This window comes from Pan paniscus, chromosome 21 (genome assembly GCF_029289425.2).
Source record: "Pan paniscus chromosome 21, NHGRI_mPanPan1-v2.0_pri, whole genome shotgun sequence".
Lineage (NCBI taxonomy): Eukaryota > Metazoa > Chordata > Mammalia > Primates > Hominidae > Pan > Pan paniscus.
The window spans coordinates 2,901,411-2,924,967 of NC_073270.2; the positions used below are offsets into that span (position 1 = coordinate 2,901,411).

At 49.9% G+C, this 23,557-nt stretch overlaps 1 protein-coding gene across 18 annotated transcripts in view; it reads left to right on the top strand.

Moving 5' to 3' along the window:
* SIRPA (signal regulatory protein alpha) overlaps nt 1-23,557 on the top strand; it is a 45,818-nt gene that overhangs the window by 13,804 nt on the left and 8,457 nt on the right. For 6 of the 18 annotated variants that reach the window (XM_034947307.4, XM_034947310.4, XM_063600979.1 and 3 more), the window contains exons 3-7: nt 7,014-7,370; nt 13,314-13,631; nt 14,233-14,565; nt 16,645-16,758; nt 19,756-19,780. In XM_034947307.4, the coding sequence (XP_034803198.1) occupies nt 7,014-7,370; nt 13,314-13,631; nt 14,233-14,565; nt 16,645-16,758; nt 19,756-19,780 (1,147 nt within the window). Of the gene's footprint in view, nt 1-6,220; nt 6,315-7,013; nt 7,371-13,313; nt 13,632-14,232; nt 14,566-16,644; nt 16,759-18,727; nt 18,784-19,211; nt 19,317-19,755; nt 19,781-23,557 lie in introns of those variants that run through there. The other 12 variants (XM_055104652.2, XM_063600974.1, XM_063600973.1 and 9 more) reach the window with 5 other exon arrangements.

Sequence of the window (23,557 nt, forward strand, 5' to 3'; positions counted from 1 at the left end):
TGACCGCCAGGAGCCCATGGTAGACTTGAGGGAAGTGTGTCTCCTCACATCCTCCATCACCCTTGCGCTTGTGGAAACTTACACAGCAACCTCATCTATTCCAGGCACATGCCCAGCTGGACACACTCCCAAACACAGGCACACGGACACCTGGGGTGCACACAAATAGTGGCATGTGCATACCTCCCTGCTTGTCAATGCACACACCCTCATAGTCACATTTACGCATACACCACTCTGTCACACACGTGCCACCCCCGACACACACCCTCTACACACACATACACACCACACTCACGTGCATGCCGCTCCTGCATCACTCTCCCACACACTCACACCCTCCCACACATGCCCAGGCCACCATGATTCAGACACTCTCCTGCACACAATTCACATGCCCACGCCCATGATCCCTAGCCCCCCATTCAGACACACTCCTGTGCTGTACTCTGACATATTCCGGCACGCAGGCACCGTCTCTTTCACACTTCTCCTTGTGCCCACCCATGTGTACATGTGTGTGTAGATGCTTATGCTCTGTACACGCATACATGTATGTACACACGTGTGTTCTCATGTGCATACTCTTATGCACCCTCAGCACACTCATGTTCACATGTTCTATTGCACAGCCCTGTACTACATCCTGTGTGCATCCGCTTTAATGTACACTCATGTTCACGTGTTCTATTGCACAGCCCTGTACTATATCCTGTGTACATCCTCTTTAATGCACACTTAATGTTCACATGTTCTCTGCATAGCCCTTTATTACATCCTGTTTGCATCCGCCTTAATGCACATTTATGTTCACATGTGCTATTGCAAGGTCCTGTACTACATCCTGTGAGCACCCTCTTTAATGCACACTCTTGCACTGCATACTCTTGCACACAGCATTAAATCACACCCAGAAGATAGTAGAGGCAGCCCCCGATGAGGAGCTGCTATAAGTGCGGGGTGGAAAATCGCAGCCTTCTGAGGATGGTGAATAACAATAATGATGAGGGAAGAAGGGAGCTGGGTATCGCTGCAGCCACTTTAGAATGTTGAGCCCTGTGTACTGCCAGAGCTCCAGCCATAGCCTCCCAGCCCCTGGGGATCCTTGAGTACAAACAAAGAATCTACAAAGAATCCAAACAGGTGGCCTCCAGTCTGTCCCTGTGGCTTGTGCTGTGGTGACCCACTGCTTCCGGGGGATGGGCAAGCTCCCATGCAGTGGCAGTGAGCACCCGCCTGGGCAAGGCTGGCTCTTGGGAAATGTGCTTGTTAGCTTCCTTCTCCCCACCCCTTGAGACAGGCTTCTGGAAGACTCACACCCCAGGGTAAGGCAGCCCTCCCCATCCCCGCCTCAAGCTTTGGTTCTAAGTTGATTTTTTTTCTATTAGAAAAAACATCCATGTGGGCAGGGCGCAGTGGCTCATGCCTGTAATCCCAGCACTTTGGGAGGCTGAGGCGGGCAGATCGCCTGAGGTCAGGAGTTTGAGACCAGCCTGGCCAACATGGTGAAACTCCATCTCTACTAAAAATACAAAAATTAGCCAGGTGTGGTGGCAGGCGCCTGCAACCCCAGCTACTTGGGAGGCTGAGGCAGGAGAATTGCTTGAACCCGGGAGGTGGAGGTTGCAGTGAGCCGAGATTGTGCCATTGCACTCCAGCCTGGGTGATGAGAGTGAGACTTCGTCTCAAAAGAAAAAAAAAAGTATCCATGCTAATTTTTTTCACCCTTTATGAAATTATTTTCATCTTTTAATCTCAAAAGCCACACACATGAACATTGTTTTTTAAGAAATCAAATATATTTTCTAAATCCCAGTGGTCAGTTCTCAGCCCCCATCTTATTGCATCTCTCAGTGGCATTCAATGCAGGTGGTCACACCCTCCTTGGCCAATTCAAAGAAGAGAAAGGAGATGTGGCGGGAGAAGCAGGTCACAGGAAGGGGCCAGGAGATGGGATCTAAGATGCCAGCAGGAGCCTCTTGCCCAGGGGGGTTAGGTACATTCCAGATGTAATCATTTGAGTGATTTCTTTGAAATCCATCTTTGCCTCGAGGGTGGAAGCTCCATGAGACCAGGGACACAGCCATTTCACAGCCCTTAGCTCAGGGCCTGGCACAGGGAAGGATTGAGAATGCAGCACTGACCGCCCTTGCTGTGGAGACTGAGTTCCTCTTACAGCAAACATATGGTGACCACCCACTGTGCTGACTGCTCCCCTTAGGAAACGTGTTCGTGTGTTTTGTTTCATTACTTTAACTTTTTTCCAAAACCAATAAATGTTCACTGCAAAAAAATACCATATATGATGTATTATAAAGTAATAAGAAAACATGCCGACCCCGTCCTACCTCAGTCCCATTTCCCAGATGCAACACACCACAGCAGTGCCATGTTTAACTTATCATCCTTGCAAACCTTTTTCTCTAGACATGCGATTGACCAATCAACAAATATTTATCAAGCGTCTACACTGTGCCAACCACAGTAGCAGGAGCTGGGGAAACAGTGAACAAAACAGACTAAATCCCTGGAGAAGAGGTTCATTTAAACAGTACACATACGGTAACACACATCATTACATGTACAGGTTTTTTAAAAAACAAAATGAGATACTATAAATATTCTTTTGTGTTCATCCAATTTAGAGAAGCTGAAACAATGCCCAAAGTAGGAGGGGAAAAAAAGAGAAAAACCTCATGAGGTTTAGATTCATGATCCAAAGAGAGTTACATTTTATAGCTTTGTTTAATACCCTCCAGTTGTTTATATATAGTTTTATTTTACAAAGTCATGATCATACAGAGAGTATAGATTTTTCTCCATCTTTTTTTTTCTTACAAAAGAAATGCAAACAGAAAACATAAACAAGAGCAAAATCCCATGTAAATCTACCACTCAAAATAATCATGGCTAATCTTTAATATCTTTTTTTTTTCTAAAATTGGGAGTTTGGGATCACACTGCATCTACCACTTGGTAACAGACTCTGATCTTGTAACACATTTCCATTGTAATTCTATACCATCATTTTCATGGCTATAGACTTGGCCTATAGCTGTGAAAGTAGATTCACCATAATGGGATCAGCCAATCTCCTTTCCTTGGATATTAGGATATTTTCAATTTTTTATTTTCATACAAACACTTAAGTGAATGAAGCAAAATGTCTACACATATTCTTAGTTACCTAAAGGTATGACGTTAGATTGTTTTGCTTCACTCATATTTTTACTACATCAGAATGTTGATTACAGTTATCTTTGATGGTATGATGTGAGATTATTACTTTGTTTTCATACTTCTTTATTTTCTCTAAATGTCTTGCAATGAACAGGTTTTATTTGCATAAACACAATATTATTTAAAATGATGCCATGAAAATTTCTATATGACCGCCGTTTTCATGGTAATGGCTTGTTACGGCTGCCTGTAATTCCACATAGGGGATAGGCCGTAATTCACTTAACCATCCCCTATCATTGACCGGCTGGGCTTTTTCTAACATCTTTAAGATCGTTATACAGGAAACCTACTCCATATCTGGGGTTACGTCCTCAGGGAGCAGCCCAGCAAAGGCTGGTGAACAGATTTCACACCTTTGGTTCATCCTGCCAAGCTGCTTTCCCGAAAGGATGTTCCAATTTCCCCTCCCACCGGCAGTGCGTGGGAATGCCTGCTCAGCCGCCCTCCTCTCCCTGAGACCGTTCAGGCCCCTGGACAGTCGCATCCTCTGCCAGGAGGGCAAGAGAAAGCAGGAAATAATTTGGCCAGCAAGTGACCCCAGACCCAGAGCCAGGAGTGATTTTTAACAAGCCTGATTCTCAGAACAGAACCTGCAGAGAAAAAGAAAGCAAGCAAGGAAAAAAAAAAAAAAACCTCTCTACTGGAAAAAACATACACATACACAGATTAAAATAATATTTGGCACTTACGTCGCACTTTTAAAATTCTTCAAACGCTTTATAAACACTAGCTAATTAATTAAGCCGCCTAAATCTGGCTGCAGTTGGTGGAGAGAGCTCGAGAGGAGCTAAAAAAAAAAATGGGGGAGCCAGCGCTACACAACTCCAGATTTTATTGTCGCCTGCCTGGGGTGTGATTACAGGCCTCCGGCTGCACCACAAGAATAGCCCTGCTCCAACATGCTGCACGCCTGACTCCGCAGCCTCTCCTGCGCCTCCTGCTCCCTCACCAACTGCTGACTCACAGCCCCGTGTGGTGTTATTGATAAGGATAATAATAACTGTAAGCCAGGCTGAGTCCCGGGCTCCGGGCCTGCACCCTCTCCTGGATATGCCAGTATCAACTCCACCTAACACATGAAGAGAGAGGAGATTTGCCCAGGGTCATGGAGCCAACGACATCCTTCCTTCCTTCATTCATTACCGCATTCATTCTGCATATTTTTATCGATGACACTGTGTTTTAGGCAGGAGGTTGGAAACAGTCCCTTGTGGATCCTACGTCCTACTATTGGGAATGTGACAATCCAGAGAAAATCAAATATGTGAATAATACAGCTATGTGATAATAATGGGAATAAGAATTAAAGCTTACCCAGCACCTATGCAGCAGGCATACCACCATGTCAGGGTCCTCATGACTGTGCTGGGGTGGATGCTGACACCCCACTTTATGGATGATGGAATGGGGGTCCAGGGAAGGGGGGTACAGAGGTGGCTAAGAGGGGAGCCATGCTGTCACCCAGGCCTGCTGGCCCTAGCAACTGTGCTTCCTTGAGGCAGCCTTTCCAGTTGGTCCAGTCTCGAGGCTGAAATACAGACCTATCAGGAAAGTTCCCAGCTCAGTGCTGCTGGTGCTGCCTCTGATGTCCCCGCCTGGATGGGCCTCCCGGGCCTCCCATACATTTGGCCACCAGCCTCACCCCTCTCAGGCCGTCTGATGCTGGCTGGGCCTCTGTCCACTGTGGGTTCTGTCTGTCCACTGTGGGTTCTGTTTTTTTCTCCTGTGCCATGAAGATCTTGCCATGTTCAACTTCAAATGGAAATGAAATGAGAAGCTGGACTTCCTGATAATAAAAGCAGTTGAGGTCTTAAGTGGTTGATCAGGAAAAGAAAGTCGAAATGGTCATATTTACACCCAAAGCAGGTGGAGTGGTCTTAGGCACTCAGAGACTCCACTCACCTGCCATGAGAACCGGGCCCCAAGGGTGATCCCTTGCCAGAGTCAAGACTGGGTGAGGCTGGGAATGGGAGAAAGAGGCAGGACAATGGGCAGATAGCCCTGGGCTTGCTGCAGTGAGGGCAGATAGGGGTCTGTGAGCCTCTTTCCCTGGCTGCCCTGCCCCTGCCAGTGGGGTGGTGCCAGGCCACGGGTTGGTGGGCAAATTCACAGGGTCTCTCTCCTCCCCAGCCAGAGCCAGAGGGGCACAGCAGCTCTGCACATCTGCCGCAGCCTTGTCTGATGTACAAGGCAAAGGTGGCCCAGGGCAGGGCAGGACAAGGTCACATGAAGGGTCAGTGGAGAGCCCAACTGGGGCCCCAGGTCACCTGTCACCTGCATACCAGGTAGCTGCCACTCCTCTGTCTACCTGGTTCTCTCCTTCTCCCCCATTTTAGCTCGCTCTCTCACTCTGCGTCTATCTCTCAGGCATGTGTTTCTCTGAGGTCTTTATGATCATGATCTTTCTTTTTTTTGTTTCTTGTACCTCACCTTGTTCAGAATCGAGGCCCTGGCTCTGCCTTGCTCTGAACTGTTCTCACTTGGTCCCTAAGCAGCTTCAATGCATCTCATGACAAGCTCGTCCTGCCCTCTTCCTGTCTGGGCTCCCCCCGTGCACCCCAATCTCTCCACCCAGGGTCCCTGTCTTGTGTGCCCCAGTGTCTCTGATTGGGGCTCAGGCTCCTGCAGCCGACCTTTACAACTCCTTCCAGCTGCCCATTTGGGAGCCCTTGAGGCCTGGACTGGGTCCAGCTCCAGTGTGTCCCCATCACATTGAGGCCTGGATCACAGGGCATCAGCAGGTGTTGGTGAGAGTGAAGTTTGAGCCACAGCCACCTCCTTGTTTATTCAATGTATAGTAACAACAACTTCCCCAGGGCCCATCTCAGGGCTAAGTGACTTCTATGTGTGATCTCATTTTCTTTTCAGAACAAGGCAGAGGCCTGGGGGCTGTTCCACCCATCCTGTAGATAAGAAAACTGAGACTCAAAACTGATGGATAAATTAAGGTCCCACAAGAACAAGGGGCGAGCCAGGTTTCAAACCAGGTCCGATGATGCTAAAGACCAGATGCTGCATTTGGACGCTGTCCCCAGCCTTGGCTTGTTTGGTCCTCCCAGAGATCCATCGAGGTGGGGTCATAGTAACTATTTTATAGGTGAAGAAACCAAGGCTGAGAGCAGTAAAGGCAAACTAAGGGCAGCTCTTGCATTTGTGTGACACTTTGCTAGCCAGGCTCAGTCCTGGGCTCCAGGTGGGGACTCAAACACACTGGCACGAGTCTACATTGGATATTCTTGGTTACCTGAGTGGTGGCCCAAGGACACAGCTATAGGCCACTGATCCAGATCTCAAACTACATTCTCCTACTGCCCAAACCGCTGAGTACAGCCTCCCTTCTCGGGGCCTGCATCCTGGGCCAGGCCAGAAACAGAATCTTAACACCTTGTACAGCCCCAGATATGCCAGGCCCCTACCTCTGAGTCTTTGCCCAGGCTGTTCCCTCTGTCTGGAACACCAGGCTCCCTTCTGGCTCATTCAGATTAGAATTAGCCCAGCTCAGATGTGACTCTTCCAGAGAGGGTCCAGGCATTCAAACCCACTCTCTGCCATGTCACTTAGCGTTCTGTGCCTCAGTGTCCCCACTTAGAATATAGGCTCATGTTGCAGGTTTGTTGTGAGGGTTAAGTGAGATAATACATGCAATATACTGACCTCACAGCCTGCTCCTGGTGTGCACCCTGTCAATGACAGTCACTGATAAACACTTGAGGAAACACAGAGGATCACATAAGGATAAGAAAAAATGACTGCTTTGTGCTCCTTTCCAGGAGTGGCGGGTGAGGAGGAGCTGCAGGTGATTCAGCCTGACAAGTCCGTGTTGGTTGCAGCTGGAGAGACGGCCACTCTGTACTGCACTGCGACCTCTCTGATCCCTGTGGGGCCCATCCAGTGGTTCAGAGGAGCTGGACCAAGCCGCGAATTAATCTACAATCAAAAAGAAGGCCACTTCCCCCGGGTAACAACTGTTTCAGACCTCACAAAGAGAAACAACATGGACTTTTCCATCCGCATCGCTAACATCACCCCAGCAGATGCCGGCACCTACTACTGTGTGAAGTTCCGGAAAGGGAGCCCCGACGACGTGGAGTTTAAGTCTGGAGCAGGCACTGAGCTGTCTGTGCGTGGTGAGTACAGCGTGGGCCTCCTTCGCCTCTGGTTTGTGACAGTAACTCAATAATAACACCCTCCATTCTTTGAGCAATGATCAGGTGTGGTGGTGGGTGCTCCTTTTCATGAATTGATGTCTCCCCCTTTTACAAATAAGGGAAGTTGAGGCCTGGAGACGTCATGCTATTTGCTGAAGGCTCCACGGCTGGTAAAGGGTGAGAACATCTGCATCCTTCATCTGCCTGGCTGTGTAGCCCTGGCCTCTTCAAAGCTGACCCAGCCCTTTGGTTCCACAGATGAGGAAACTGACAGATAGAGTGACTTGCCCAGGCACAGGGCCAGACCTCACCTGCTGCCTCCAGAGAGCACTTCCCTCTCAGGGCAGCCGAGTCTCCTCTATGCGACAGGCACTCACTGAGAACCTACAGTGTGCCAGGCCCCGCCAAGCTTGTGTTCTCATCCCTTCCAATAAGAAATCCACCCAGGCCAGGGAGCAGAGAGGGTGTGTTTCCTTTATTTCATCACCAAACACCAACTGAGAAGATTCCTAAAAGGCACAGATTTACTGTTTAATCTGATGGCCCTGGTGAGAGGAGAAGCCAGAGGGTTGGGCATTTTCTGTGGGTCTTTTAGAAAAACCCTTGTGTGATTTAGGGACTGATTCATGCGTCACTAAAGGCTCTGAACAAAGCTGGGTCCTCATAGAATGTCCCTCACCCCAGGGAGGAGGTCTCCCTTCTAGGTGACTTTGGGTTCCTCCATTAAGGCAGCAAAGATGCTCATTTTGTATTTACTGCCAGAGCCCCAGGATCCTTGTTCTAACTCCAGATCCTGGGACATTAGTGCAGGAAGGACCCTCAGACCATCCAGCCCAACCCCTAGTTACAGGTGGAAACTTGAAGTCAGGAGATGACAGGGGCCTTGTCCACAGTCATAGGCCCAGTTAGTGACAGGATCTGGACCAGAGCCCACATCTGATTCCAGGGAGGCTCCTTCATTAGACATGGTTTCCACAGAAGAGCCTGGTGCATCACAGGTGCCGACTGAAAGCTCCTTGAACAGAACCGCTAAGCAGGAAGCCAGCACTTCTCCTTTTCATCAGTTTCCTAAAGGTTCAGAATATTCACATTCAGACCCTTAGGCCCACTGGTGATTGGAAAACCGCTCCCAAATGTAAGCCATATCATTTGATACTGAGATTTCATATCAGGATAGAGACCTGCTCCATTGTGTAATAGCTACAGAATACTCCAGCTTATGGAAATACCAGATTTATTTTACCATCTTCCACTGATGGATACGTAAGTTGTCCCCAACCTTGAGTTATTAAAACAGTCTTGCAGTGGATGACCTTATACATGTGTGACCTTACTCAGGTGGGAGACGCCCACTGGAAGTGCCATTGCTAGATCAGAGGGGGTGTGTGTTTTAATGTGTGTGGATATGGCCTAATTTCCCTCCTAGACATTATAACAATCAAGTCTCCCCACAACCGCTGGACATAGGCAGGGAGGGTGGCTTTATCCTGATTGTGCAGATATTACAGGAAAAGACATTGAAGTTCCCAGATGATGCATCTCGTGCCTAGACAATCACAGCAAGTACGTGGCTCAGGTGTGACCCAGATCTGCTGACTCCTAGCAGAGTGCTCACTCCTCTTTGCCATGCTGTCAGCCTAAATGATGCCCTGGATGAGAAAGGAGGGAGGTGGGAGGGGGCCAGGGAGCAGCAGCTGGGTTGGATCCTCATCCTGGCACTTTCTCCTTTTATAACAAGTACTATGAAGGAAGAGCCATTTCTTGCCCCCTTTACAGATAAGGACTCTGAGGCTGAGAGAGGAGACCTGTGTGGTGAGCCAGTGGGGGAGCCAAGGTTTGATCCCCACCAGCCTGACTCACAGCCCCTGTCTCTGTAACACTCAGCTATGCTTGTCAAAGTGTGGAGAAATGCTCCAGCCTTCTCATTGCAAACTCTTGCAGTTCTATAGCAATAAGCATAGGCTGAGGCAGGAGAATTGCCTGAACCCAGGAGACGGAGATTACAGTGAGCCAAGATCGCGTCACTGCACTCCAGCCTCGGTGACAGAGCAAGACTGTCTGAAAAGAAAGAAAAAAACCAAACAAGTCCTATGGGAGTAGGAGGGACTGGCCCCCATCAGAAAGGTCCTGCAGATGTCTCATGATATGGGAACTTGTTCCTAAAGGACAGGTCTTAGCACATCACTGAGTAGCATCCATGGAGCAGAGTTGGGCATCCTACAGCCCAGCAGACCACGTGCCCACCTACTCACGGTGCTGAGGACTAAGGATGAGGAGATGAGGCATTTCCTGGTGGGTGCTTGGGGCTCATTGGAGCAAGAGTTTATATTATCCCCTCAGGCTGTCAGGAGCCCACTGACTTCAGTTTATGGCTATGGGGTAACCAGATCTGGGTACCCTGAAGGGAGGCTTCTCCCTAGAACTGCATGAAGTCAGGGATCTCAAAGGGAAAAGGGGAAGGTGGTGGTCAGTGTCAGGGTTCATGAAGTTCAGGCACTTGCTCAATTGATTGGCACGAGAGCTTGGGGAACACTGGAAATGCCCATTGGGTACATGAGGGATGAGGAGACAGTGCCTTCACTTTTCTCAGCCTCAGTTTCCTCATCTGTAGAATGGTGATAATCAGGGACTCCTTTGGCAGAGTGGAAAGGATTTGAGTTCTTGTGTATAAAACACCCAGTGCAGAGTAGACACCCCCAAATCAAGGTTTTTTTTGTTTGTTTGTTTTTTCTTTTTTTTTTTTTTTTGAGATGGAGTTTCACTCTTGTTGCCCAGGCTGGAGTGCAGTGGCGCCATCTCGGCTCACTGCAACCTCCACCTCCTGGGTTCAAGCGATTCTGCTTCAGCCTCCCAAGTAGCTGGGATTACAGGCACCCACCCCCACACCCAGCTTTTTTTTTTTTTTTTGTATTTTTAGTAGAGACATGGTTTCATCATGTTGGCCCGGCTGGTCCCAAACTCCTGACCTCAGGTGATCCCCCCACCTCGGCCTCCCAAAGTGCTGGGATTACAGGTGTGAGCCACTGCACCCTGCCATCAAGGTGTTATTTTAAGATGTGTTACCTTGGGCAACCCAGTTCCCCTTGCTGAGCCTCAGTTTCCCCATGCATAGAACGTCGATAATTGTACCAACCTTTCCAGGATGTTATGAGGATGCAATGAGCCTGGGGAGACGATAGACCTTAGTAAGCAATGGGGTTTTCCCAAGATCATGTGATCTTGGGCAAATCCTGGCTTCCCTTGAGTCCTCAGCTTCCTTGTCTATGAAATGATGATGATGATTGCCAACCCTCACAGGTTCTGTGAGGATTGGAGAGGATGTACAGAGCCTCGGAATGGTGGCGGTGTTTGGGTTATCACTGAGCTCCTGCAGAAGTGTGGTTAGGAGAGTGTGGCCAGAGTCCAACTGCCTGGGCCACATCCCAGCTCTGCCACCTCCTGGCTCTGTGACCTGGGACAAGGCACTCCACCACCATGGGCCTCAGTGTCCTCACTTGTCAGTGATAACACCAACCTCACAGACCAGGAGTTGGGACCGAATGAGTTAAATCCTGTAGAGTGCTTAGGGCAGCAGGCGCCTGGCCTGCAGTCAATGTTCAACAGATGTGAGCTGTGTGATGCTGAAGCCATGCAACCTCAGATGGGTTAGTGCTCCTCCAGGCCTCAAGGATAAATGGTCCTTAGGATGTACTCAGGTAGTTTTCAATCTTGGCTGCTCTTTAGGATCATCTGGGAAACTTTGAAATAAATCCCAGGCTCCACTACAGAAATGCCTCTTCAATTGGCCTGGCATGGGCCTAGGCATCTAAAGTTTTTAATTAATCCAGAAGATTCTAATACAGAGTCAGGACTGAAAACCCCTGGGGTAGACACCCAGAGGTCACAGAGGACAAGTTGGAAAAGATGGTCCTCTTGCGGTGCCAGATGCGAGAACAGCTTTTCAGGGTGTGGATGCTTCTGAACAACGTGCACCCGGGACAGCTCTTTGGAGGCCCCAGTGGCCTGGCCAGACCCCCTCTTATGATACAGGCCTCGGGGGCCAAGGTAGGGGCCCCAGACAAAGCCCTGCTCAGATCCAGCCTCAGTGTGGGGAAACCTTCCATCCTGAAAATGTTTTTGTCTAAATGACCGCCGGAATCCCAGCAAATCCTTCCAATTCGGCCCCAGAACCCTCCCTGCCTCAACACACCAAGATGTCACGGAGGAGTCTGTTCCCTCCTCCTTTAAAATGCTTCCAGCTTCTGTAAATGGCTCTTCTGGAGGGAGGCGCCTGTGATCTTGTTTGTGTTTTGAAAGCCAATTCGCCAAACTTGTTTCCTGAGGGGATTGTTTAGAAAAGGGGAGAGAATCCTCACTTGGTGGTTTCTGCTCCTTTTATCATTTGGGTTTGTCATGAGCCGCAGGGAGCAGGGTTTGAGCCTTTTCTTGGTGTTTCTGCTCTGCTTTGTTCTGCTGCCTGAAGGATAAATGTGTAGATTCGGAAGCAGTAATGACCAGACCTCCTGATAACAGTCACGGGGGTCATTTATTAAGCACCTGCTGCATACCAGGCTCTGTGCTTGCATTCATCCTCCCTCTTCTTAACAGGGTGGGGTTTGTATCCACTTTTGGCCCTGGGCCTCTCTGAGCTTTGTCCTAAAAGGGGCTCACACGAGGATCCCCTCACAGAGATGGAGTGAGGATTAAAGAGCTGAGGGGCATGGAGGGAGCAGCCAGTGTCCAGCTCCAGAGAAGCCCTGGATAAATGGGAACTGATTGCAGCCCCTCAGCCCTGTGAGGACATCCAGGCCGCTGGCCTCAATGACTTGACTTCTTCAAGTGACACCCTCCTTACTGTGCCCTCAAAATGTTTGATGGGTGTTAGGGAGAAGTTAATATTTACAAATGCAAGTATGTGTGATATGTGCTTCCTGGTGACTGCGATAGGAGGTACAGGGTAATGATTAGCAATTTGGAGACACGTTTAGGACCCATCTGCAGGGAGAAACAGCCCGCGTTCTGATTCAGCCATTTGTGTGCTTTCAGGACCCAGGAAGTGCTTCTGCCTGCTTGGGCGCCCTGTGTCTGTGTAATTAATTGATAATTAACCACTTTGGCTTTCTCCACACTTGGTGATCTTTAGTGTCTATCCAAAACTGACACCAAAGAAGACCGCAGATTCAGAACAGTATCCCTTCCTTTCAAATTTAGCACTTGGCACAGATTAGACCCTGCTGGAATATTTGTGGAGAAAATGAAAAATATGAAGTAAATTCATAAATACCTGAAGAGAGAGCTTTGGATATGAATAAAGTCTGGGTTAAAGTTAGATCTGTTTTTGCTTATTTTTGTGAAGCATCTTCTGTGTTTATCCAAAGCAAAACTGCTTCTGTTGCCTCATTTAATCCTCGCTGCATCCCAGAAAGGAGAAATGCTGCTGTCCCATTTTACAGACAAGGAGCTGGGTGTGCCAGGCCGCCCCTCTCATGGGCTGAGCGGCCTGGTTCCAGCTCTCATGGTGGTGCCATGTTGCTACTTACTCCCTGCACTGACCTCTATAAACGCTCTCTCTGAGGTTGGCACTGTTGCCAGGGGAGGCAGGGTAGAAAGAGTTAATACCAAGGATGAGATGGATCGTTAATTTTGATCCTGTGCCCAAATTGCTGGAAGTCACCCTGTGTGGAGTGGAGAAGTTTGAACTCAGGCCTGGACTTCCCTCTGGGCCCTGCCCCTACACTGTCTGACCTCACATGGGTCCTCACCTCTCCCAGCCTTTGCATCCTGCTCTGTAAAATGAGAATAAGGACACCGCCCTCATTAATCCTTCCACATTATTGGAAGGATAAAAAATAATGTCTCAGAAGGTTCTTAACGTGTCACACACTTATCATTAGTGATTGTCATCTGAGTCATGTCTCCTGATTATCGATGGTCCTTTTGTAGCCAAACCCTCTGCCCCCGTGGTATCGGGCCCTGCGGCGAGGGCCACACCTCAGCACACAGTGAGCTTCACCTGCGAGTCCCACGGCTTCTCACCCAGAGACATCACCCTGAAATGGTTCAAAAATGGGAATCAGCTCTCAGACTTCCAGACCAACGTGGACCCCGTAGGAGAGAGCGTGTCCTACAGCATCCACAGCACAGCCAAGGTGGTGCTGACCCGCGAGGACGTTCACTCTCAAGTCATCTGCGAGGTGGCCCACGTCACCTTGCAGGGGGACCCTCTTCGTGGGACTGCCAACTTGTCTGAGACCATCCGAGGTAGAAGACCCTCACACCCAGCCCAAGCCCACACCTGACCGCCAAGCCCACCCCCCACCCCCCTCCACTCATCCAGCTCTACTCTTGCTCCAGGGCTTGAAATGCCTGGAACCTAAATTCCTGACTGCCCACCTCCCATGCCCCTAGAGGTGCCAGCCACTTACTAACATTTTAATGGCAGTGGCTGGGCGACCACACCACCCACCAGGTGCCAAGGACTGTGCTAGCCTTTCATTTATTTCACTGATAGCAAACACAGTTAATGAGCACCTACTATGAGCTAAGCCTCTATGTGCTTGGTGATTTTCTTTATTTTGCTACAGTTACAACATTCCAACTGCATGCCGGGGGTGGTGCTTATAGATTTCCCTCATTCTTAGCCTAGTAGGAGCTACCAGTCCTTGAGCACCTACTGTGTGCTGGGCGTTGTGCTTAGTAATTTCATTCATATGCAAAGAGCACCCTCAATGTCCGAGCACCTGCTGCCTGCCTAGCACTGTCCTGGTGATGCCCTCACCGTGGTGGGGGAGCTACGTTATGGAGCCCTCCCTGTGATCTGTCTGTGCCACAAGGTCAGAGCTTCTGCCCTGTGCTGTTTCAGTTCCACCCACCTTGGAGGTTACTCAACAGCCCGTGAGGGCAGAGAACCAGGTGAATGTCACCTGCCAGGTGAGGAAGTTCTACCCCCAGAGACTACAGCTGACCTGGTTGGAGAATGGAAACGTGTCCCGGACAGAAACGGCCTCAACCCTTACAGAGAACAAGGATGGTACCTACAACTGGATGAGCTGGCTCCTGGTGAATGTATCTGCCCACAGGGATGATGTGAAGCTCACCTGCCAGGTGGAGCATGACGGGCAGCCAGCGGTCAGCAAAAGCCATGACCTGAAGGTCTCAGCCCACCCGAAGGAGCAGGGCTCAAATACCGCCGCTGGTGAGGCCTCTATTTCAGCTGACCCAGCTTTTTTAAACTTTTAGTTTTGTGGGTTTTTTAAATGTTAAAAGTAGTAATTCATGCTTATTATAGAACAATCTAGAAGTCTATAAATATAAAGTAGAATTTTAATGTCAGCTCCATTTCCCCAAATCCCACACTCCAAGAGTCACCACTGGTAAGAGTTTGATGCACATCTTGATAGATCTTTTGACATAGATTTATATCACAGGAGGAAAGAGGGAGAGAGGGGGCCCATCTGTTCATGGTGTCCTGCATCTTGCCTTCTTCACCTGACAGTTGTCACGCTACCCATTCCTCACTGGCCCAGCCCCTCTTCCCTACTCTTTCTAGCCCCTGCCTCATCTCCCTGGCTGCCATTGGGAGCCTGCCCCACTGGAAGCCAGGGTGGAGTCATTCAGGGTGTTTGCAGCTTGTCTCACATACAGTCAGTGCTTCAGTGAACATCCTTGTGCATGTTCCATCCCACATGTGACTATTTCTGTGTGATTGCCCAAGGAACACTTTAGGCCAAAAGGCATACTCATGTAAGGAGGAGATAATGCTGTCGCTCCCCTGAGAGAGTGTGAGGGTGTCAAGGTATCATTTTCTCAGCCCCTGCAACGTGGTGTTGGTGTACATCTCTTCTGTTTTCAAATGGTGGCACCTGGTTGGCATTTCAGTGCAGCCATGGAATATTTCATCACCTGTTATCAATGTGGCTGATGCCCTGTACATAGTAGAACCCTTGAATGGATTAGAATGGAAGCCATTTCTGTCCTTCATGCACCCTTCAGGCAAGCTCTAAAAGACAGCCTTGGGGCTGTGTCAAAGTGGCCCTTTGGTTTCACCAATGCCAGGTTTTCTTAGGATGTGTAGGGCATCGGCCAATGCTGGGTTTTCATAGTACGTGTGGAGCATTGGCCAATGCCGGGTTTTCCTAGGACGTGTAGGGCATCGACCAATGCCAGGTTTTCATGGGATGTGTAGGGCATTGGGCAATGCCGGGTTTTCATGGGATGTGTAGGGCATTGGGAGACAGGATGTGCGGCTTTCCACGCCAGCTGTGTTGCATACTTGGCTGTGTGACCTTGGACAAGTCAGTGCCTCTCTCCGGGCCTCCACTTGCTTCTGGCTGTGTTGAAGGGGATGAGCTTCATGACCCCTCAGCTCTGAGTCTCAGCTGGTAGGGGCCATGATTATCTTGCTCAGCATTGTAGCTTCAGGGCCTGACCACAGTAAGCACTCAGTAAATGCTTTTTGAGTGAAAGAGGATAAAAGAGTCAGTTGGTTGGCTGGTTGGTTGGTTGGTTGGTTGGTTGGTTGGTTGGTTGGTTACATAATCCTTAGTTAGCCAATGAGGTAGAGATGACTGTTGGCCCCAGTAACAGAAGAAGAAGCCAGGGTTTGGAGGGAGGCTTAACTGACTTGTCCAGGGTCACACAGCTACTTAGTAGCATAGATTTGAAAGCACTTTTCTGTGGCTTAGAGCCCTGCTTCTGATGAGCCACTGTGTTCTAGTCTATGACCCCCTTACCTGTGCTGTGGGCAGTCAAGCCTCCATTGTCATTTCAAGAGTCCTGGTTCAGAGCCCCTATGCTAACTCCTGAGCCCAATGTGCACGGCCCAGGTGCTGGGCACAGACCGGTCGTCAGCCCCTGAGCTGTGCAGAGCCTGCTGGCCGCACTGCCCTTCTTCCAGCTGCTGATTCAGTTTCCAGTGGATCTGGGGTGCCCTCATGACCGCTCTGTGGTTCACTCCAGATGAGAAGGAACGTTTCTGTTCCTCAGGAGTGAGATTTCTGCCTGTATCCTGCAGCAGGGGTTCCTCCGTAGCTGTCAGCTACAAATATATTCCCCCCTGGCACCTCAGCATGGTTTTTGTGCTGTTCATGGATGAGCCTCTTGGGCAAGTGTGTACAGACCCGTGAGTGTGCCCATGTGGCTCGAGACATCTAAGAAGGTCCAGCCAGATGTTCTCAGTTAATGATGCCTGCTTAGTGGTGAAAAGCAGTGGTGGGTTTGGTTTTCCCTGTTTTTAATCTGCATACGTGAAGCCTCTATTCCATGTGGTCCCTAGAGAACACTGGATCTAATGAACGGAACATCTATATTGTGGTGGGTGTGGTGTGCACCTTGCTGGTGGCCCTCCTGATGGCGGCCCTCTACCTCGTCCGAATCAGACAGAAGAAAGGTGGGTGCCTTCCCCTCTTCCTCCCTAAGGGTTTGTCCCTGGACTGTCCTCGGAGGGAGATGCCATTAGGTGCTTTGGGTTAAGGACATCAGCTTCTGCCAGTAGCAAGAAGTCCAGAGGTAGTGGTGCTAGGGCTGGGGCAGTGGCCTCACCATGTTAGAGTCTGGGTGGGTCACTCTGTGGCTTCCCCCTCATGGTTACAAGATGCTCATCACTGCCCCAGGCCCCAGGTCCTCAAGGGGCCACTACTGAGCGAGGGAGCTGCCAGCCTGGGAAGAGAGGAGGCAGGGACTCTTCTTACCTGTCTCAGGGAGGACATCGTCTTTCCCAGGAGCCTCCCGGCAGACTTCTGCTTTCCTGGTACAAGTCTAGATTACATGACCAGCCCCTGGACAGGAGGCCAGAGGGAATGGAGATAATAGCGCCACCATTTGATTGGGAGGACTTAACAAGTGATTGCATGGGAAATGTTAGGGAAGTAACCTGGCACACAAGTGCTCAATAAATGTCAGCCCTGATTATTACCCGTATTGTATGTGAGCCCAGAAATATAAGCCACCTCCCTAGAAAGCCCCCTCACAGGGCAAGGTGCATAGCCTTTGACTGCACAGCAGGAGGGCACAGGGTCAAGCCCAGGACACCACTTCCCCTTGTTTGTGTGCATGTGTTACGTGTGTGTCTGTGTGTGTGTGTTGGTTGTTGGGAGGGTTGGTTGTTGCTGTGGCAGGGCCTCTGACTTTGAAGTCAGACAAAACAGGGTTCCAGACCCTGGTTATCTACTGTAAACAATCAATTTGGCCTCTACAAGCCTCAGTTTCCCCACCTGTAAAATGGGTTTAGCAACGCCTGTCTTGGAGAAGTTACAAGATCCAAATAAGCCCATGTGAAATAACGGGTCTGACACATTCTAGGATCGCCATAAATACATGTTCTCTTTCCCACTCTTGGAGAAGACAATTTTAAGCTGGTATTTCTGCAACCTTTTTTTATTACAAGAGATAGAAATACATTTCACATCTCAACCCAACACATACACACACCCTTTGTATATAAAATTAAAACTGATATTTTCTTTTTTGTCATATTCTTTTTTCTGTTTAAAATGCTGGTTGTGACCCACCGCCTCCAAAGGGACAAGTGCTGTCCCGAGCTGCCTTTCTGTGGCCTGACACAGCTGAGCTTGGTTGGGCACATTGTACACTAATCACGTATCCCTTCAGTAGCTCCTTCACCTCTGCCTCCCAAGTTTCCCTCCCTCCTGGGCTGGCTCTGAGATACTGGCCAAGCCTGATGCTTCTGTCTGGGAGGGTTGGAGTCAGGCCCTGCTTCTCCAGAATCTGCAAGACGTCCCACCAAGACATCTACCCAATGGGTTCCCTAAAGTTCCTGGAGAGCCCCACACAGGGAGGACTCCTCCTTGGATGGGGAAGCAGGTCCCTTCCCCACCAAGGGTGACAGCCCATCCCATGGGATGAAGCATTCATAGCAGCCGATAGTGAAATCCTGGCCATCCTTTCTGAGTCTCAGGCCCAGGCAGCGCGCCAGGCTCCTGGCACACGTGAGCTCATTACTGTGGGCTTAGGTGTTGCAGAGGAATGGAGTTTGCAGGGCTGCAGCTCTGGTAAAGGCCACCCAGCCCGAGTGGCAGGTCTGTGTGCAGAGCCTAGCTCTCAAACACAGGCTCCAGTGACAGGGACGGCTAGTATCCCCCAGCAGTTCCAATGTGCCAGGCACTGCTCACTGTGCTTTCCCTGTAGTAACAGTCAGTGCTCACCACAGACCTCATGGGTGACATTACTAACCCCACTTTACAGATGAGGAAACTGAGGCATGGGAAAGTTATAAAACTTGTTCAGGGCCTCACAGCCAGGAGGTGGTGGGGCCAGAATTTAAACCGAAGGACCGTGTCTAGGACCACCTTGCACACTACCTCCCTCCGCCATAACTAGACCCCCTTCTCCCTCATTAGGCCCTGGAGGGGTCTGCCCAGCCTCTCAGTGCTCACAGTGAAATGTCCTGATTTCAACTCAACCACTACCCAGCTGTGTGACCCTGAGGAGTCACCTAGTCTCTCTGGTGTAAAAGGGGGTGACTGGTGTCCTATCACTGGATTCCCAGAGATGACTTGTGTCCAGCACTTTGCAACCTGTCAGCCTCCACTCAGACTTTCGGTGCTGAGCACAGCTTCCAACTGGTACACCTCATCTGAAGATCCAGGACCTGCCCAGGCAGCAAGCGTTAACCCAGCAGCAAGAATTCTTGCACTGTGGCAGCCTCCAGCCTATTAAAGTGCGGTGCAGAGTGCATTTGGGTGTGCATGTTGCTTTTTAATTACAATTTTACAGCAAAATGGGAGTCAAATGGCTGCTGAACCCTGGAGGCTTCTCTGTGGGTTACCCCATATCACAGGTTTAGAACCTCTGAACCAGATGGACACTTTCTTTCCTTCCAAGATCCTTTTTTTGGAAAGTGGTGGCATGTAAATAAATGGATGCTCAGCCCAACCCTGCAGGTTACAGAAGCTCAGAGAGAGGAAGTGACCCACCCGGGGTCACATGGTGAGTGAGTGGGTAGCAGACCCAGGGTTCACACCTGATCCCTGATTTGCAGCCCTGCTAGAATCTGTTTTCAAGCCATGAAGGGCACTGATTGGGACCTAGGCTTGTTGGAGGGTCTCCGCTGAGGTTTGTGGTTGAATGGAGGTGAGACCCAGACAGAGGTAGGGCGGTTGTCGCCTCCCAGGCTGAAGGCTGCTTTTGGACCCCTGGCAACTTCCAGAAGTGGAAAAGCAGGACCATCTAGCTTACTCCTTCCCAGGCTTCCTTGGTGGAAGAGGATGCCCACTGGGTGGGCATGGGGGTCTCCTGTGGTTCCAAGGATGTGATTACAGCATTTCCTCTCCATGTCCCTGGAGGCAAACCTTTTGCCAAAAAATAGTTACATAAGAAAAGTGTGCTTCTACTTAAACAACTGGCTTTTGTTTCTTTTGTCTTTCAGCCCAGGGCTCCACTTCTTCTACAAGGTAAGTGCATCATTGGTCCAGACCCTCTTGCAGTTATTATTTGGTTATTTGACAGCCCCCAGACTACAAAGCATAATCCATGTCCACTGACCTCACCAATGTGTTGGTCAACATGTCTCTTTCTCTCCTTTGTAACCTCCTCGCACTGGGTCATGCTGTTTTTAATTATTGTCCCAAATGAGGGGTTTTTTTTGGTGCACAGAGGTGCTAATTTCTTGCCTGCTCTTCCCAGACAACGAGACCCTTGTCTAATCCCATGTGGACTGGGGCAGAGACCTCCCGGGCTTTCTGTCCTCACAGACATCCTGCACACGCCACCGGATGCATCCTCCCAGATCCAAGTTGTATACTTTACTCTTTCCTTTGTTTAGTAAATATTTATTGAGTACCTTGGCGTGCTGTGGCCCTGGAATGCCGGGATGAGTAGGATAGAATCTGTGCCCTCTGCAAGCTCACAGCCTGGTCAGAGGCTCAGACGGTGACATTACATCACTGATGTACGTCACCGACGGCACTTTAGTTTGTTGATTCACATTTTTAGTGACTTGAGTCCCTACTATGTGCCAGCCCTGCTCAGGACCAGCTGGTGATATAGCAGTAAACAAGAATCAGCCCAGGCTTTCATGGGGCTCAGACGCCGGTGAGAGGAACAGGCATAAACGCAGAAATAAAGTGATTCATGGTGTCATATCAGGTGGTGACAACTCCTACCCTGCAAGGAGATGGAGGTGAATGGTGGGGGGCTGTCCTAGGCAGAGGAAGGGACTGCCTCTGAAAAGGGGATGCAAACGGGTGCCTGAAACTAGTGAGCTATGTTGGAGAGGAGCATGCTGGGCCAGAGAGGAGGCCTGTGTGCTGGGCCAGGGGGAAGGAGAGGAAGAAGATAAGGTCAGGAAGACACAGGTCCTCGGCATCTCGGTGTCCTTTGCAGATGCCCCTGCAGTCAGAGGTGTTATGAACTATTCTGTGAAAAGCCTTTATCGGCTTTTTGGAAGGCCTCTGATCTTCATCCCCAGCAGAGCAGAGGCAGCACACCATAATCTGCCATGTGAACCCATCTGCATAGAACCATGTGGACATCCGTGCTAAGAGTGATAAATAAAACTATAAATAGCTTCATGTTGGTTCACACCAGGTTTTGCCAGCAACTGCATAGTGCCAATCTTTTGATGGTTTAGAGCTTTCTGGGTTTCAGAATTACAGAATAGGACATGATGATCTGGAGTGGGGCCTGTGGGTGTTAGAAGGACTCGGGATTTTATCCGCAGTGGGATGAGGAACCAAAAGATGGACATGATCTGAATTTTGTTTTAAAAGTGTCGCCTGGCTACATGTGGAGCCCAGACTACAGGAGGTGAGGGTGTGTAGGTGACCGTAGCGGTACTGGTCCAAGCAGAAAAAGATGGTGACCTGGGCCAAAGTGGTGGGATGGGCTGAGAAGTGCTCAGATTCTGGATATATTTTGAAGGTAGACACAAGAGGACTTTGTGATAGATTGGCTGTAGGGTTAAGGACCACCTCAAGGTTGGGGGCAGTGGAGTGCTGTATCCTGAGTTGGGGGGTGCAGGTGATGGGTGGAGTGATGGGGCAAATATCAGGCAAAGCAGTTGCATATAGCAGGAGCAGCTCTTCTGCCAGAGAAGGCTCTGGGAAGCATCAGGTGCCCCGCTCCTGCCCAGCAGTGTGAGTCCAAGGTACTCTTGGGATAAAGCCTTGCTTCTTGCTCTGATCTCCACAGGGGGCCTCCTGGTCTGAGCCCTGCCCAGCCTCCTGGCCTTTTCCTCTCCTGAACAAGCAGAGCCGCCTCTCCAGCAAAACTAGGCTCTTCACTGCCTTCTGGGCACATGTGTTTTCCTTTTGTCATGCTTGTGCCTGTCACACTCCCACACCTACGACACTCTTCCAAGGGCAAGACTCGTTTATATCCTTTGCCAAAAAACCTTCAGTGGCTCTACCTGTCCCTCCCGATAAAGTCCAGATGCCCCCTGAGGCTCCTGGGCCCCTTGTGGTCCAGTTGCCTTGAACAGTTTCACTTCTAGCCACCCCCTGTCCTCACATTTCACGGCTCAACCACACTGTGCTCCCCCCTGCCCTCCTCCCACAGGCTGCCCTCCTCCCCCTTGCACACTGCCCTCACTGCTGGGGTGTGCTCCCTGCCCCTGCTCATGCACTACCCAGGGTCCCCCAGCTCCAGGGGTGGCAGGCACAGTGGGCTCTGTGAATGGCACCCCCTGGAGTTATGCAATGTGGTAGCTAGAGTGGGACCCCTCCTGTCACCTGCTCACCTCCTGCTTCTCCTGAGATCAGCAAGGGCACGACATCCTCCAGGGTTGGGGGGCTTCCTGTGATCCTTCCTGGTGCCGCAGCATGGACACCCTGGTGTGTTCAAGGTGTCTCTGCACCTGTCCCATTTCATAACCCACCCCTCAAGGCCAGGGCCAATGTCCCTGAGGTTCACTGCAAATAGCTGCTAAACTTGGCACCATGCCTGGAATGGGATAGGTGCTTAGTAAAGGTTTATTGACTGAACAAGTGAACAAACGAATGAATGAATGGAACAATGCATACCATCCTAAACCACTGTAGCACGTCCCACTCTGCCTTCTCTGAATCCCTAAAATGCTGCTTCCCAGTGGCTACACAGCCCCATCTAGGAGGATCTCTCTTTTTTGTTTTTGTTGTTGTTATTTTTTTATTTTTTATTTTTTATTTTTGAGACGGAGTTTTGCTCTTGTTGCCCATGCTGGAGTGCAATGGTGCGATCTTGGCTCACCACAACCTCCGCTTCCTAGGTTCAGATGATTCTCCTGCCTCAGCCTCCTGAGTAGCTGGGATTACAGGCATGCGCCACCACCCCTGGCTAATTTTGTATTTTTAGTAGAGATGGGGTTTCTCCTTGTTGGTCAGGCTGGTCTTGAACTCCCGACCTCAGGTAATCCACCTGCCTCGGCCTCCCAAAGTGCTGGAATTACAGGCGTAAGCCACTGCGCCCGGCCCTGTTGTCATTATTTTTTACTTGTCTTACCTCCCCGATTAGACAATGAGTTTCTGGAAGAATAGGACATTGTCGATAATAGTAACAGCAATAGCAGCTACCATTTATTGAGCACTTACTGTGCTCCTGGCGCTATCTATGCCTTTATGTGTATTAACCCACTTGTGATTTTAATTCTTGCAGGAACCCTATGATTTATCACTGTCCCAAGTTCATAGAACAGTGTTTTTCAAACTTGAGTGTGCTACAGAATCCCCAAAGGACTTGTTAAAACACAGATTACTGGGCCCCACCCCCAAAGTCCCTGATTGAGAATCTCTATTTCCACAAGTTCTCAGGTGGTGCTGATGCTGTTGTTCCCCAGCCACACTTTGGGAACCCCTGTTCTAGAAGGTTCTTATTCCCTATCCTATGGTTGAGGAAATTGAGGCTCAGAGAAGTCGTGACATTCCCGAGGTCCTGCGGCTAGGAAGCACCGGAATGATGACTTCAGCCTCGACATCTCTTGTACTAAAGCTAGTGCCTTCATCACTGTTCCCATGCTTCTTGCTGTCTATTTCTTCTTCCCCAGAGAAACCAACCGTTTTCTGCCTGTTTTTTATTTTTCTAGCGTGAGCCTACCAAGGGAGCCATGAGATCACTTGCTCCCTTTCATCTCTCTAAACCAAAGCAATAGCTAGTGAGTGCTAATGGTGGTTTCCCATGCAGCAGCCAGCTTCGGCTTTGGCTTGCTGGGATCAGACATTTTCCAGAGGACGTTGGTGTGAGTAACAGCTGAGCAC